The sequence below is a fragment of the Rhinoraja longicauda genome, chromosome 37 (genome assembly GCF_053455715.1).
Source record: "Rhinoraja longicauda isolate Sanriku21f chromosome 37, sRhiLon1.1, whole genome shotgun sequence".
In the NCBI taxonomy this organism is placed as follows: domain Eukaryota; kingdom Metazoa; phylum Chordata; class Chondrichthyes; order Rajiformes; family Arhynchobatidae; genus Rhinoraja; species Rhinoraja longicauda.
The window spans coordinates 13,532,142-13,550,248 of NC_135989.1; the positions used below are offsets into that span (position 1 = coordinate 13,532,142).

An 18,107-nucleotide genomic window follows, 5' to 3' on the forward strand; every position below is an offset into this window, starting at 1 on the left:
GCCCAACAGGTCCACTTGGTCTAGTAACCTACAAAAGTCTCTGACGTTTCGAAAAACGAACCTTTCCCACATCGATCTAGAGTCCACAGCCTTCAGGCCCAGAGATTCACTGCCCTCTGTGAAAATAAACCCCCGCAAACCCCAGTTTTAAATGATCGACCCCCGAGGGTACTCTCCGATTCACGTCGACCCCATTGTGAACATTAGACTTTGTCTTGGGACTAATGTGCTGCAGTGCTCGGAGTTATTGAGTGCACTCTGAATCTTCCCCTTTATTCTGCCTATTGTGCTTGAGTTTGCCTCTGGCAGAATAGAATTTATGTATAGTACTTATGCATCGTATGATCTGATCTGTTTGGATAACATGCAAAACAAAGCTTTATACTGGTACACGTGACGAGAAAGTGCTGGAGTAATTCAGCGGGTCAGCCATCATCTGTGGAAGGAATGAATAGGTCACATTTCGGGTCTTCCAACCACTTTCTGATGGGAGTTCAGTTTAGTTTAGAGATACACCGCGGAAATAGCCACCTCCGCCCACCGGGTCCGCGCCGACCAGCGATCCCCGCACACTAACACTATCCAACACATACCAAGCCAATTAACCTACAAACCTGTACGTCTTTGGAGTGTGGGAGGAAATCGAAGATCTTGGGGAAAACCCACGCAGATCACGGGAAGAACGTACAAACTCCGTACTGACAGCGCCTCTAGTTGGGATTGAACCCGGATCTCTGGCGCTGTGAGGCAGCAACTCAACCGCAGCGCCACCATGTTCCCTCACTGCCCTTCCTCTCTGACTCTTACGGAACTGGATGGGTTTGTTTCTGCAATTTAGTCGTGTCCTGATCATAGTTAGACTTGATTCTTTAAACTAATCTAACTTTATTTAATTACCTGAAGTTAAATTCCCCGATCACCATCGTGGGATTGGGACTCACATTGTGGATCAATGGCCCTGAACTCTAGTTGCAATATGTTCCCAATGTTGGGCGAGTCCAGAACCAGGGACCACAGTCTAAGAATAAAGGGGAGGCCATTTAAAACTGACGTGAGAAAAAAAAACAGAGAGTTGTGAATTTGTTTTCACCCAGAGAGTTTTCACGCAGAGAGTTGTGAATTTGTGGAATTCTCTGGTACAGAAGGCAGTGGATGAATTTCACTGGATGAATTTAAATGAGAGAGTTAGATAAAGCTCTAGGGGCTAGTGGAATCAAGGGATATGGCAGGGGAGAAGGCAGGCACGGGTTGCTGATTGTGGATGGTCAGCCATGTTCACAATGAATAGCAGTGCTGGCTCGAAGGGCCGAATGGCCTCCTCCTGCACCTATTGTCTATTGTCTATTATCACCATTGTGGGATTGAACTCACATTTGTGGATCAATGGCCCTGAACTCTAGTTGCAATATGTTCCCAATGTTGGGGGAGTCCAGAAACAGGGACCACAGTCTAAGAATAAAGGGGAGGCCATTTAAAACTGAGGTGAGAAAAAAACTTTTTCACCCAGAGAGTTGTGAATTTGTGGAATTCTCTGCCACAGAGGGCAGTGGAGGCCAATTCACTGAATGGCGGTGCTGGCTTGAAGGGCCAAATGGCCTCCTCCTGCACCTATTGTCTATGTTTCTGTTTCTATGCTAGGTTTTTAATTGAAAGGTGTAGCATGGAAACTGGTGCTTTGGGCCCCACCGACCATTGACCACCTTGATCACCATTGACCACTACCAGCGCGCCACTGCTCCGCCCCTAATCGAGGAAGAACCCGGAGGGCCCGAAACCTTGGTGGGAATGGAGGTGTAAGAGAACAGGATAGTGAGAGGAATTAAAAGAGAAGATGTTGAGGGTGAGAGAAAAGAGAAGTTGTTCAGGATAGACACAATAAGATGGAGTAACTCAGCGGGACAGGCAACATCTCTGGAGAGAAGGAATGGGTGACCTTTCGAGTTGAGACCCTTCTTCAGGATAGACAATAGGTGCAGGAGTAGGCCATTCGGCCCTTCGAGCCAGCACCGCCATTCAATGTGATCATGGCTGATCATTCTCCTCCACCTGCACCTATTTTCTATGTTTCTATGAATAACTTTGGATTGTTGAGTCACTGAACTGCAGGATATCCAGCCTCTAATCTGCTCTCCCAACTACAGTCAGTAGTGATAGGAACCAAACTTTTGAACCAGTACCGCCATATCTTTGACATTGTAGCCTTAACCACATTCTCAATCAGTACCCCGTTCCTGCCTTCTCCCCATACCCCCTGACTCCGCTATCCTTAAGAGCTCTATCTAGCTCTCTCTTGAATGCATTCAGAGAATTGGCCTCCACTGCCTTCTGAGGCAGAGAATTCCACCGATTCACAACTCTCTGACTGAAAAAGGTTTTTCCTCATCTCCGTTCTAAATGGCCTACCCCTTATTCTTAAACTGTGGACCCTTGTTCTGGACTCCCCCAACATTGGGAACATGTTTCCTGCCTCTAACGTGTCCAACCCCTTAATAATCCTGTACGTTTCCATAAGATCCCCTCTCATCCTTCTAAATTCCAGTGTATACAAGCTTAGTCGCACCAGTCTTTCAACATATGACAGTCCCGCCATTCCGGGAATTAATCTAGTAAACCTACGCTGCACGCCCTCAATAGCAAGAATATCCTTCCTCAAATTTGGAGACCAAAACTGCACACAGTACTCCAGGTGCGGTCTCACTAGGGCCCTGTACAACTGCAGAAGGACCTCTTTGCTCCTATACTCCTTTCGATAAGATCCCCTCTCATCCTTCTAAATTCCAGTGTAGACAAGCCTAGTCGCTCCAGTCTTTCGGGTTGAGACCCTTCAAGAAAGGTCGCAAAATGAAACGTCACTTATCCATGTTCTCCAGAGATGCCTCCTGACCCGCTGAGTTACTCCAGCAGTTTATGTCTTTTGTTTCCCATTGATTATTATCTTGGTTGCTCACCAGATAAACTTAAAGGACTTAAAAAATGCATAAGTAATACTTTATCTCATCAGTAATGGGGCCATCAATTTAATAGCAACTTCAAGGGCAATGCTTTCACTCTGATGATGGTGGGTATTTGGAGCTGCCAGAGGAGGTAGTTGAAGCAGGTGTATAACAGCAGTTCAACGACACTTGGCAGGTACATGGATCGAAAAGGTTTAGATGGATAAGGGCCAAATGCAGGCAAATGGGACATCTTGGTCAGTATGGATGAGAGGAGATCTTATCGAAACGTATAAGATTAATAAGGGGTTGGACACGTTAGAGGCAGGAAACATGTTCCCAATGTTGGGGGAGTCCAGAACCAGGGGCCACAGTTTAAGAATAAGGGGTAGGCCATTTAGAACTGAGATGAGGAAAAACGTTTTCAGTCGGAGAGTTGTGAATCTGTGGAATTCTCTGCCTCAGAAGGCAGTGGAGGCCAATTCTCTGAATGCACTCAAGAGAGAGCTGGATAGAGCTCCTAAGGATAGCGGAGTCAGGGGGTATGTGGAGAAGGCAGGAACGGGATAACGATTGAGAATGATCAGCCATGATCACATTGAATGGCGGTGCTGGCACGAAGGGCTGAATGGCCTCCTCCTGCACCTATTGTCTATTGTCTATAATGCTAAATCTCTATAACAGGGATGTAATGTTGAGGCTGTATAAGGCGCTGGTCAGGCCACATTTGGAATACTGTGAGCAATTGCACCGTATCTGAGGAAGGGCGTGCTGGATCCGGAGAGGGTCTATAGGAGGTTTACAAGAATGATCCCAGGAATGAGTGGGTTAACCTTCGACGGCCATTTGTCGGCACTGGGCCTGTTCTTTTAGAAGAATGAGGGGGGACCTCATTGAAACATACAGAATAGTGAAAGGCTTGGATAGAGTGGATGTGGAGAGGAAGTTTCCACTGGTGGGAGAGTCTAGGACGAGACCTCATAGCCTCAGAATTAAAGGACGTTCTTTTAGGAAGGAGATGAGGAGGAATTTCTTTAGTCAGAGCGTGGTGAATCTGTGGAATTCTCTGCCACAGAACGCTGAGGAGGCCAGGTCAGTGGATATTTTAAGGCAGAGATAGATAGATTCGTGATTAGTGCGGGTGTCAGAGGTTATGGGGAGAAGACAGGAGAATGGGGTTAGGAGGGAGAGATAGATCAGCCATGATTGAATGGAGGAGTAGACTTGATGGGCCGAATGATTTCCTCTGTCCCTCTCTTCCCCTCCCCCTTCCCAGACCTCCCTCTATCTTCCTGTCTCCACCTTCTGTTGTCCCGCCCCCCTGACATCAGTCTGAAGAAGGGTCTCGACCCGAAACGTCACCCATTCCTTCTCTCCTGAGATGCTGCCTGACCCGCTGAGTTACTCCAGCATTTTGTGAAATAAATACCTTCGATTTGTGCCAGCATCTGCAGTTATTGTCTTATAATTCTACTCCTATCACTTATGACCTTATGGGCCAAGTTGGGCTGAAGGGCCTGCTTCGGTGCTGTGACCCGACGAATGATTCTTCTTAGTTTTCAACGCCAGCCTTTCTTCGCTTCATCACACCTTTCTCGTGAATAGATTCTAAAATTCATCCTCCGGCAGGTTTTGAAATCATTTGACAAATGTACACAGATACTGCCATATCCCGAGGAAAGCCACAAAGACAAGGTTACAAAAAGGGAAGAGTTCTGATGCATGACGAGACTCCACACATCACTGCACTCTGGGAACTGAAGGCAGAGATGTAGCCAGAATGGCACGTGGCACACATGATAGCTTTGTGATTGCAACCCGACTCATCTGACTACGGGTGCTGCACTTTAAAGAGTTTGTACGTTCTCCCCGTGACCTGCGTGGGTTTTCTCCGAGATCTTCGGTTTCCTCCCACACTCCAAAGACGTACAGGTATGTAGGTTAATTGGCTGGGTAAATGTAAAAATTGTCCCTAGTGGGTGTAGGATAGTGTTAATGTGCGGGGATCGCTGGGCGGCACGGACATGGAGGGCCGAAAAGGCCTGTTTCCGGCTGTATATATATGATATGATATATGATTCGGGTGGAGACATTAAAGTGAAGGCATTAAGAAGATGAAACATAGAAAATAGAAAATAGACAATGGACAATAGGTGCAGGAGGAGGCCATTCGGCCCTTCGAGCCAGCACCGCCATTCAATGTGATCATGGCTGATCATTCTCAATCAGTACCCCGTTCCTGCCTTCTCCCCATACCCCCTGACTCCGCTATCCTTAAGAGCTCTATCTAGCTCTCTCTTGAATGCATTCAGAGAATTGGCCTCCACTGCCTTCTGAGGCAGAGAATTCCACAGATTCACAACTCTCTGACTGAAAAAGTTTTTCCTCATCTCAGTTCTAAATGGCCGACCCCTTATTCTCAAACTGTGGCCCCTTGTTCTGGACTCCCCCAACATTGGGAACATGTTTCCTGCCTCTAACGTGTCCAACCCCTTAATAATCTTATACGTTTCGATAAGATCTCCTCTCATCCTTCTAAATTCCAGTGTGTACAAGCCTAGTCGCTCCAGTCTGGAAAGAGTGTTCACGCCGTGGCCCTGTTTCCACCAATCTTTCCACCACCACGTGCAAGAAGCCATTGTAGGCAGACGCAGAGAAGTGTGTTCAGCTCTGGCAGAACAATTTCTCATCTTGTGATGTGGACTCGATAAGAAGAAGGTCCAGGCAACGTTCTCTGGAGAATTCACCATCTGCACTCTCTCCAAAGCCTCCACGTCCCTTCTCTCACGGGACATTAAGTGGGTGGGCAAGGAAGGTGCCAGGGACTATTTCAACGAGGAGGAGGAGGAAAGTCTAGTTTAGTTTTTGTTTTAGAGATACAGCATGGAAACAGGCCCTTCGGCCCACTGAGTCCGTGCTGACCATTGATCACCCGAACACGAGTTCTATCCTACACACTAAGGACAATTCACAGAAGCCAATTCACCTACAAACCCACACATCTTTGGAAGGAAACTGGAGCGCCTGGAGAAAACCAAGGAAGAACGATCACAGGAAGCACCAGAGACCCAGGTTCGATCCTGACCACGTGTGCTGCCTGTGTGGAGTTTGCACATTCTCCCTGGGTCTACGTGTTTTCCTCCGGGCGCTCCGGTTTCTCCCAACATACCAAAGACGTGCGGTTTTGTAGGTTCACTGGCCTCTGTAAATTGCCCCTGGTGTGTAGGCTGTGGATGACATAGTGTTTGAGGGGTGGCCGAGGGTCTGCATGGATTTGGTGGGCTGAAGGGCCTGTTTCCATGCTGGATCTCGAAAGTAAATTAACCTCTGAGAACGCTACACCACGCAGCCTAGAACATGCATCCTGAGCCGTTAACCAAAACCTAGGGTAGTCATTCACATTTATATAGACGTCTGCTTTGAAATTATAAGTTTTCATTGAGCCAACAAGCTTTATTAACCCAAAACGCACAGAGCGCAGTCTCATTGCCTTCTTAAAACCTCACATCTGAGGTCATCCATTGTAATATGTACCCAATACATTATTGGGAAGGTAGACACAAAATGCTGGAGTAACTCAGCGGGACAGGCAGCATCTCTGGAGAGAGGGAATGGGTGGCGTTTCGGGTCAAGACGGGTCTCAAACACGAAACGTCACCCATTCCTTCTCTCCAGAGATGCTGCCTGTCCCGCTGAGTTACTCCAGCATATTGCGTTTATCTTCGATGTAAACCAGCATCTGCAGTTCCTTCCGTCAAGAGAAATTATGTCTATTTAATTGGAGGAGGCCAATTAAAAATACTCCATGTTTTATTAACCCCGGGAAATAAATCATTTCGCTGAAGAAAATTAGAAAGAGACAAAGTTTTGCTTGATAAATGTGTGAAACTAAGAAAATGTGTAGATCTCAGGACAAGCATGGAAGCAAGATAAGATTTCCTTCCAAAAGGCTACAAATGAAATGACAGGAAAATAACTGCAGATGCTGGTACAAATCGAAGGTAGACACAAGATGCTGGAGTAACTCAGCGGGTCAGGCAGCATCTCGGGAGAGAGGGAAGGGGTGACGTTTTGGGTCGAGACCCTTCTTCAAACTGATGTCAGGGGAGGGGGGCGGGACAAAGATAGAATGTAGTTGGAGACAGGAAGACAGTGGGAGAACTGGAAAGGGGGAGGGGGAAGAGAGGGACAGAGGAGCTATCTAAAGTTAGAGAAGTCAATGTTCATACAATAGACAATAGACAATAGGTGCAGGAGGAGGCCATTCAGCCCTACAAGCCAGCACCGCCATTCAATGCGATCATGGCTGATCACTCTCAATCAGTACCCCGTTCCTGCCTTCTCCCCATACCCCCTCACTCCGCTATCCTTAAGAGCTCTATCCAGCTCCCTCTTGAAAGCATCCAACGAACTGGCCTCCAATGCCTTCTGAGGCAGAGAATTCCACACCTTCACCACTCTCTGACTGAAAAAGTTTTTCCTCATCTCCGTTCTAAATGGCCTACCCCTTATTCTTAAACTGTGGCCCCTTGTTCTGGACTCCCCCAACATTGGGAACATGTTTCCTGCCTCTAATGTGTCCAATCCCCTAATTATCTTATATGTTTCAATAAGATCCCCCCTCATCCTTCTAAATTCCAGTGTATACAAGCCTAATTGCTCCAGCCTTTCAACATACGACAGTCCCGCCATTCCGGGAATTAACCTAGTGAACCTACGCTGCACGCCCTCTGGGGTGTAAGCTGCCCAAGCGAAATATGAGGTGCTGTTCCTCCAATTTGCGGTGGGCCTCACTATGACACTGGAGGAGGCCCAGGACAGAAAGGTCAGACTGGGAGTGGGAGGGGGAGTTGAAGTGCTGAGCCACCGGGAGATCAGGTTGGATAAGGCGGACGGTGTGGTTAGATTGGAGCACCTTCCACTGAAACGTTATTTCAAGACGTATGGAATTGAATGCTGTTTGCTGCAAATAGGCTCATTGGGTGGCAAAGCAATGCAGCTGGTAGAGCTGCTGCCTTTTGCAGCTTGCCCAGACTGAAGAAGAGTCCCGACAATTATCCATTCCCTCCACAGATACTGCCTGACCCACTGAGCTCCTCCAGCACTTTGTGTTTTATTCAAGGGCGACGCGGTGGCGCAGCGGTAGAGTTGCTGCCTCACAGCGCCAGAGACCCGGGTTCCATCCCGAGTACGGGCGCTGTCTGTACGGAGTTTGTACGCTCTCCCCGTGACCTGCGTGGGTTTTCTCCGGGCGCTCCGGTTTCCTCCCACACTCCAAAGACGTGCAGGTTTGTAGGTTAATTGGCTTCTGTGAATTGTAAATGATCCCAGTGTGTAGGATAGTGCATGTGTGCGGGGATCGCTGGTCGGTGCAGACTCGGTGGGCCGAAGGGCCTGTTTCCGCACTGTATCTCTAAAGCCTAAAGCATCTCGGCCTAAAACATCGTCTATCCATCCCCCCCACAGATATTGCTTGACCCACTAAGTTCCTCCAGCACTTTGCGTTTTACTCAGGGTCAATAAATACTTCCTTCTCTCCTGAGATGCTGCCTGACCTGCTGAGTTACTCCAGCATTTTGTGATCCCAGATGAAATGGCACATAGAAACATAGAAACATAGAAAATAGGTGCAGGAGTAGGCCATTTGGCCCTTCGAGCCTGCACCGCCATTCAATATGATCATGGCTGATCATCCAGCTCAGTAGCCTGTACCTGCCTTCTCTCTATACCCCCTGATCCCTTTAGCCACAAGGGCCACATCTAACTCCCTCTTAAATATAGCCAATGAACTGGCCTCAACTACCTTCTGTGGCAGAGAATTCCACAGACTCACCACTCTCTGTGTGAAGAAATGTTTTCTCATCTCGGTCCTAAAAGACTTCCCCCTTATCCTTAAGCTGTGACCCCTGGTTCTGGATTCCCCCCAACATCGGGAACAATCTTCCCGCATCTAGCCTCTCCAACCCCTTAAGAATTTTATATGTTTCTATAAGATCCCCCCTCAGTCTTCTAAATTCCAGCGAGTACAAGCCCAGTCTATCCAGTCTTTCCTCATATGAAAGTCCCGCCATCCCAGGGATCAATCTGGTGAACCTTCTCTGTACTCCCTCTAAGGCAAGAACGTCTTTCCTCAGGTTAGGAGACCAAAACTGCACACAAAACTGCACACAATACATCATTGGGCACCTCACACCAAGTCCAAAGGTAAAGTAATGGGAGGGGTAAATGGATGCAGGAGAGAGATTGTGTTACTCACGTCGTACAAGAGGTCAGTCCAGCCTTCCATGGTGATGCACTGGAAGACGGTGAGCACAGCAAACAAGATGTTGTCGAACTGGGTGATGCCTTTGTTGGGTCCCTCCCAGTACTCACTGCAGTTGGCCCCGGCTGGGCACACGCGAGCCGGCAAGTCCGTCCCACACAGAGACTCCCCCAGGATCTCATCTGGTGACGAAACCAAGACACGTTACCTTCAGCGCTGCCATCTCAACAAGCCCATTCACTTCATTCACGCCTCAATCCAACCCCCACCAGGCGCAGCGGTAGATTTACAATAGACAATAGGTGCAGGAGGAGGCCATTCGGCCCTTTGAGCCAGCACCGCCATTCAATGTGATCATGGCTGATCATTCCCAATCAGTACCCCGTTCCTGCCTTCTCCCCATACCCCGACTCCGCTATCCTTAAGAGCTCTATCCAGCTCTCTCTCTCTCGAGACCCTTCTTCGGACTGATGTCGGGGGGGGGGGGGGGCGGTCTCTGGCACGGTGAGGCAGCAGCTCTACCCGCTGCGCCACTACGAAGACAACACGATGACTCCATGCGTCGCGATAAAGGCACACTGAAAATCCGTTGGGAAAACATTGCACAAATTGTATAAACGTCTGAATGCAGGTAAACATAGAAACATAGAAAATAGGTGCAGGAGTAGGCTATTCGGCCCTTCGAGCCTGTACGCACCGCCATTCAATATGATCATGGCTGATCATCCAACTCAGTATCCCGTACCTGCCTTCTCTCCATACCCCCTGATCCCTTTAGCCACAAGGGCCACATCTAACTCCCTCTTAAATATAGCCAATGAACTGGCCTCGACTACCTTCTGTGGCAGAGAATTCCACAGACTCACCACTCTCTGTGTGAAGAAATGTTTTCTCATCTCGGTCCTAAAAGACTTCCCCCTTATCCTTAAACTGTGACCCCTGGTTCTGGACTCCCCCAACATCGGGAACAATCTTCCCGCATCTAGTCTCTCCAACCCCTTAAGAATTTTATATGTTTCTATAAGATCCCCCCTCAGTCTTCTAAATTCCAGCGAGTACAAGCCCAGTCTATCCAGTCTTTCTTCATATGAAAGTCCCGCCATCCCAGGGATCAATCTGGGATTGTCTGGGAAAGTCCCGCGGCCCCAGTAACGAGACACTGGGACGTACGATTGGTATCGTAGCAGGCCTTGTGGAATTTGCCCATGTAAAACTCCAGGCCGATGATGGCGAACATCAAGATGGCGAAGAACAGCAGGAGGCCAATCTGAAGCAGGGGTATCATCGCCTTCATGATGGACTTGAGCACAACCTGTAAACCTGAAAAACAAAGACATCCCATCAGCTCCTCTCCGTTACCAAACACCCTTGCTTGAAACCAGTTGAAAGCATCGAAAGCCCACTGTCGGAGAAACAAGGAACTGCAGATGCTGGTTTACAAAAAGAAAAAAGCGCAGAAGAGCTGGAGTAACGCAGCGGGTCAGGCAGCGTTGCTGGGGGAAATGGATAGGTGGCGTTTTGGGCCGAGACCCTTCTCCACACAAGATGAAGACCACAGAAATCTGTGGAATTCTCTGCCTCAGAAGGCAGTGGAGGCCAATTCTCTGAATGCTCTCAAGAGAGAGCTTGATAGAGCTCTTAAGGATAGCGGAGTCAGGGGGTATGGGGAGAAGGCAGGAACGGGGTACTGATTGTGGATGATCAGCCATGATCACATTGAATGGCAATGCTGGCTCGAAGGGCCGAATGGCCTACTCCTGCACCTGTTGCCTATTGAAATCATATCATATCATATATATACAGCCGGAAACAGGCCTTTTCGGCCCACCAAGTCCGTGCCGCCCAGCGATCCCCGCACATTAACACTATCCTACACCCACTAGGGACAATTTTTACATTTTACCCAGCCAATTAACCTACATACCTGTACGTCTTTGGAGTGTGGGAGGAAACCGAAGATCTCGGAGAAAACCCACGCAGGTCACGGGGAGAACGTACAAACTCCTTACAGTGCAGCACCCGTAGTCAGGATCGAACCTGAGTCTCCGGCGCTGCATTCGCTGTAAAGCAGCAACTCTACCGCTGCGTCACCGTGCCGCCGTGATGGCAGAAAGAGGATATTCAGCCCATCGTATCTGTGCCGGCTACGAAAATTCAGCTATCCAATCCCACCCTATGTACACTGAAGCCTGAAAGCACGCACCACCAGACTCAGCAACAGCTTCTGCCCCTCTGTTATCCGGCTTCTGAATAGTCCTTCCATCAGCTAGGGTACTGTCCGATTCACCTCTACCCCATTGTGGACATTGGACTTTGTCTATGGAACTGCGCTACAATGCTGAGAACTATATTCTGCACTCTGAATCTTCCCATTCACTCTGCCCATTGTACTTGAGTTTGACTTGATTGTATTAACGTATAGTATTATCTGATCTGATTGAACAGCAAACAAGACAAAGCTTTTCTCTGTATCTTGGCAGATGTGGCAATAATAAATTTACCTACCCTAACTTAACCTAACTTGGAACATCACTGTGGGTTATGGCTGGAACGACTATTGGCTATAATAATAATGGCTAATGGCTATATACACTGATCAGCCAAAACATTATGACCACTGACAGGCGAAGTGAATAACATTGATTATCTTGTTACGATGGCACCTGTCATGGGGTGGGATATATTAGGCAGCAAGCGAACAGTCAGTTCTTGAAGTTGATGTGTTGGATGCAGGAGAAATGGGCAGGAGTAAAGACCTGAGCGACTTTGACAAGGGCCAAATTGTTATGGCCAGACGACTGGGTCAGAGCATCTCTGAAACGGCAAGGCTTGTGGGGTGCTCCCGGTCAGCAGTGGTGAGTACCTACCGACAGTGGTCCGAGGAGGGACAAACCACAAACCGGCGACAGACAGGGTGTTGGGCGCCCAAGGCTCATCGATGCGCGAGGGCAACGAAGGCTATCCCACCTGGTCCGAACCGACACAAGGTCGACTGTGGCACAAGTCACGGAAAATGTTAATGGTGGTCACGGGAGGAATGTGTCACAATACACAGTGCATCGCACCCTGCTGTGTCTGGGGCTGCACACGGAGGACCAACAGCATATTAGGCAGGTGGCCATAATGTTTTGGCTCATCAGGTGATAATATTTTGGCTTTCCGCTGACTGGTCAGCACGCAACAAAAGCTTTTCACTGTACCTCGGTACACGTGACAATAAACTAAACTGAAACTATACCAGTGGTCTCTCTGTGCTCCATTGAGCATTACTCTTGAGCATATTTAGTTTAGAGATGCAACATGGAAATTGCCCTTCGGCCCATCGAGTCCACGCTGACAATCCATCACCCCTACATTACTTCCAGGTTATTCCACTTTTCGTATCCCACACACTAAGGACAATTTACACAGGGTCAATTAACCTACAAACCTGCATGTCTTGGGATTGTGGGAGGAAACCGGAGCACCCGGATAAAAAAACAAACGGTCACGGGGAGAACGTGCAAACTCCGCACAGACAGCACCCATGGTTAGGATCCAACCCGGGTCTCTGGCGCTGGGAGACAGCAGTTCTACCGCTGCGTCACCATGCCACCTTGAAATTGATGGAGGATTAACCGCTCGGTCACTCTGAAACAGGGGACACTGGGACAAGGAAAGTGTAGGAAGGAACTGCAGATGCTGTTTTAAACCGAAGATAGACACAAAGAGCAGGAGTAACTCAGCGGGACAGGCAGCGTCTCTGGAGAGAAGGAACGGGTGATGTTCCGGGGCGAGAAGAAGAGTCGCGACCCGAAACGTCGCCCATTCCCTCTCTCCAGAGATGCTGCCTGTCCCGCTGAGTTACTCCAGCTTTTTGCGTCTGTCCCTGGGACAAGGAGTGGCACTTACTTGGAATTCCCGACACCAGCTTCAAGGGTCGGAGGACTCTCACCGCGCGCAGCGTCCGAAGGTCGAATTCTGCCCCTGTTGTAGCAACAATACTGTGGAGGCAAAAGAGAATATCGTCATGGTACATCTGCACCGGCAACACATCTCAGCTGCACTCCCACAGGCCAACGTGTACAGGTGTTCCCCAGCTTACGATGCTTCCACTTGCGATAGTTGGACTTAGCGATGGTGCTAACGGCAGTAATCCTTAGCGACCCGCCGCTCGCTTCCGGCCACGTGATCGCGTGTACTACAATGCATTCCGACTTACGATAGGAAAATAACTGCAGATGCTGGTACAAATCGAAGGTATCACAAAATGCTGGAGTAACTCAGCGGGGCGGCACGGTGGCGCAGCGGTAGAGTTGCCGCCTTACAGCGAATGCAGCGCCGGAGACTCAGGTTCGATCCTGACTACGGGCGCCGTCTGTACGGAGTTTGTACGTTCTCCCCGTGACCTGCGTGGGTTTTCTCCGAGATCTTCGGTTTCCTCCCACACTCCAAAGACGTACCGGTGTGTAGGTTAATTGACTGGGTAAATGTAATAACAAATTGTTCCCTAGTGTGTGTAGGATAGTGATAATATGCGGGGATCGCTGGGCGGCACGGACTCGGTGGGCCTGTTTCCGCGCTGTATCTCTAAATCTAAAAAATCTAAATCTAAAAATCTAGGAGAGAAGGAATGGGCGAAGTTTCGGGTCGAGACCCTTCTTCAGACTGATGTCAGGGGGGCGGGACAAAGAAAGGATATAGGTGGAGACAGGAAGACAGTGGGAGAACTGGGAAGTGGGAGGGGAAGAGAGGGACAGAGGAACTATCTAAAGTTGAGCTTACGATACTTTCAATTTCCGATGGGTTTCTCGGAAGGTAACCCCATCGGAAGCTGAGGAACACCTGTATATCTCAAGATTCAAGATTCAATTTATTGTCACATGTACCAATTAAGGTACAGAGAAATTTGAGTTACCATACAGCCATACTAAGTGAAAAGCAACAAGACACACAGCCACATAAAATAAAATTTAACATAAACAACCACCACAGCGGAATCTCTAACCAGTCTGAAGAAGGGTCTCGACCCGAAACGTCGCCCATTCCTTCTCTCCAGAGATGCTGCCTGTCCCGCTGAGTTACTCCAGCATTTTGTGTCTATCTCTATATTCCCACTGGATTCAGAGCCGACTTGTCCCTGTATAATGTATATACAGTGCAGAATAGATTCAGGAGGAGATTCACCAGAGCTTGTGGGCTCGACATTGAAAGAGGCTGGACTGGCTGGGACTTTTCCCTTTGGAGCGTAGGGAGTCCAGAACCAGGGGCCACAGTTTAAGAATAAGGGGTAGGCCATTTAGAACAGAGATGAGGAAAAACTTTTTCAGTCAGAGAGTTGTGAATCTGTGGTATTCTCTGCCTCAGAGGGCATTGGAGGCCAATTCTCTGAATACATTCAAGAGAGAGCTAGATAGAGCTCTTAAGGATAGCGGAGTCAGGGGGTATGGGGAGAAGGCAGGAACGGGGTACTGATTGAGAATGATCAGCCATGATCACATTGAATGGCGGTGCTGGCTCGAAGGGCCGAATGGCCTACTCCTGCACCTATTGTCTATTGTCTATTGAAGCTGACTGCATAGCACGCAACAAAAGCTTTTCACTGTACCTCAGTGCACGTGACAATAAACTGAACTGAAATGGGAGTAGCCCAGAATGCCAACTTGGTCAGCATGGATATTTGGGTGGAAGGGCCTGTTTCCATGCTGTGTACCTCCATGATTATGCAGAATCAGAGCCAGATGGTTTATTCATACCTTGTTCTTAGTCTATTTTAGACACTCCTAAGAGATTATAGATCATCTTGCATGTGACAATTCCACATAGTTGATGCTTATGTTGTTGGACTAGCCATCGATCACATCCTTACCGCCACAGCTAAGGAATTTGAGTTAATTAAATAATCTGGTATAAAAATCCAGCCTCAGTAATGGTCTCCCATGAACATACAGGATAGTCATGACAGCCGAAGGATAGACACCGGATGCTGGAGTAACTCAGCGGGGCAGGCAACATCTCTGGAGAGAAGGAATGTGTGGCGTTTGGGGTCGAGACCCTTCTTCAGACTGACGTCAGGTGGGGAGGGAGATAGATAGATAAGGAAGTGTGAAGGTGTGAAAATGGGGAATCGCAGAGAGAGAGGATGTGACTGAACTCTTGCCGGAGAGAGGAGAACTTCTTCAAGGTAGACAAACCTTGAATAGATTTCGCAGTGGAGCGGACGAAATGTGTATGCAGGGACTGCAGATGCTGGTTTGAACCAAAGGTGGACTCAAAATGCTGGAGTAACTCAGCGGGGCAGGCAGTAGTCATAAAAGCTCATCTGGTTCATTAACACGCTCTACAGAAGTAAACCTGCCACCCTCGTCAGAGTGAGGCCCAGCGCAAATTGGAGGAACAGCATCTCATATTTCACTTGTCGACCCGAAACGTCACCCATTCCTTCTCTCCCGAGATGCTGCCCGACCTGCTGAGTTACTCCAGCACTTTGTGAATAAATACAAAGTTTGTACCAGCATCTGCAGTTATTTTCTTATCATATTTCACTTGGGCAGCTTATACCCCAGCAGTATGAACATTGACTTCTCTAATGTCAGATAGTTCCTCTGTCCCTCTCTTCCCCTCCCCCTTCCCAGTTCCCCCACTAATCTTCCTGTCTCCAACTACACCCTATCTTTGTCCCGCCCCCTGACATCAGTCTGAAGAAGGGTCTCGACCCGAAACGTCACCCATTCCTTCTCTCGTGAGATGCTGCCTGACCCGCTGAGTTACATGATTGTTTTATGTTTGTTGCTGAATTTTGGCATAAGCGGATGTTATCTGCCCGATTCTGAACTAATACACACACCGACATACACACATTGAGGCCCACGTGCACACATACATACCAATTATCAGTTATCAGTTTAGTATATTGTCATGTGTACCGAGATACAGTGTAAAGCTTTTGTTGCGCGCTAACCAGCCAGCGGAAAGCCAAATTTGAGGAAGGATATTCTTGCTATTGAGGGCATGCAGCGTAGGTTTACTAGGTTAATTCCCGGAATGGTGGGACTGTCGTATGTTGAAAGACTGGAGCGACTAGGCTTGTACACACTGGAATTTAGAAGGATGAGAGGAGATCTTATCGAAACGTATAAGATTATTAAGGGGTTGGACACGTTAGAGGCAGGAAACATGTTCCCAATGTTGGGGGAGTCCAGAGCAAGGGGCCACAGTTTAAGAATAAGGGGTAGGCCATTTAGAACGGAGATGAGGAAAAACTTTTTCAGTCAGAGAGTTGTAAATCTGTGGAATTCTCTGCCTCAGAGGGCAGTGGAGGCCAATTCTCTGAATGCATTCAAGAGAGAGCTAGATAGAGCTCTTAAGGATAGCGGAGTCAGGGGGTATGGGGAGAGGGCAGGAACGGGGTACTGATTGAGAATGATCAGCCATGATCACATTGAATGGCGGTGCTGGCTCAAAGGGCCGAATGGCCTCCTCCTGCACCTATTGTCTATTGTCTATTGTCTAATACTTGATTATAATGAAGCTATTTACAGTGTACAGATACATGGTAAGGAAATAACGTTTAGTGTAAGGTAAAGCCAGTAAAATCAGCAAAAATAGTCCGATAGTAGATCAGGAATGCCCACTGGTTACGGAGGATGGTTCAGTTATCCACACACATTATCTCGTACACGAGGCACCTTCATTCACATTGAATGTGTGGGAAGGAACTGCAGATGCTGGTTTAAATCGAAGATAGGCACAAAATGCTGGATTCTCAGCGGGTCAGGCAGCATCTCTGGAGAGAGGGAATGGGTGACGTTTCGGATCGAGAAAGTCTGAAGAAGGGTCTCGACCCGAACCGTCACCCATTCCTTCTCTCCAGAGATGCTGCCTGCCCCACTGAGTTACTCCAGCATTTTGTGTCTGTCTTCATTCACATTGACATACATTGAGACATACTGACAGATACATTGAAGCACACACATACACACATTGTCATACACACACCGTCTCACACACACACATAGACATTAGCACATTGAAACACACGCTCATATACACATTGAGATACACAAACCTTGTCATGCACACACATTGTCTCACACACATACATTGACATTAGCACATTGCAGCACACGCATACACATTGAGGCACACAAACCTCATTGTCATACACACGCACAGTCATACACACTCACACACATAGACATACACACACGCACTCACATACACACAAGCACTCACACACACACACACACTCACACAGTCACACTCACACACACACAGTCATACACACACACACACACAGTCATACAGTCACACACACACACACATAGTCATACACAAACACACAGTCACACACACACACACACACACATGCACAGTCACACACATGCTCAAAGTCACACACACAGTCACACACACACATGCACACAGTCATACACACACAGTCATACACACACACAGTCATACACACACACACACACACGGTCATACACACACACAATCATACACACACAGACATACACACACACACAGTCATACACACACAGTCATACACACACACAGTCATACACACACAGTCATACACACACACACACATAGTCATACACAAGCGCACACACACAATCATACACACACACACAGTCATACACAGTCATACACAAACACACACACACAGTCATACACAAGCGCACACACACACAATCATACACACACACATAGTCATACACACACACAGTCATACACACACACACACACACAGTCACACACAGTCATACCCAGTCATACACACATATAGTCATCCACACACGCACACCTTCCAACAAAGTCCTTCAATGAAAGCTCCCAACACTGGGAGCTTGAAACAGCTTTCTTTTTTATTTTAAAAGTGGTACCCATGTAAGGCAGCATGGAACACAAGAGGCCAATGTGAAAGATTG

At 48.1% G+C, this 18,107-nt stretch overlaps 1 protein-coding gene across 10 annotated transcripts in view; it reads right to left on the reverse strand.

Moving 5' to 3' along the window:
- The window catches only part of LOC144610509 (voltage-dependent P/Q-type calcium channel subunit alpha-1A-like), a 398,212-nt gene that overhangs the window by 214,793 nt on the left and 165,312 nt on the right, over nt 1-18,107 (reverse strand). For all 10 annotated transcript variants that reach the window (XM_078429269.1, XM_078429265.1, XM_078429261.1 and 7 more), the window contains 3 exons: nt 13,087-13,178; nt 10,366-10,515; nt 9,190-9,377 (listed from right to left, as the gene is read on the reverse strand). In XM_078429269.1, the coding sequence (XP_078285395.1) occupies nt 9,190-9,377; nt 10,366-10,515; nt 13,087-13,178 (430 nt within the window). The remainder of the gene's footprint in view (nt 1-9,189; nt 9,378-10,365; nt 10,516-13,086; nt 13,179-18,107) is intronic.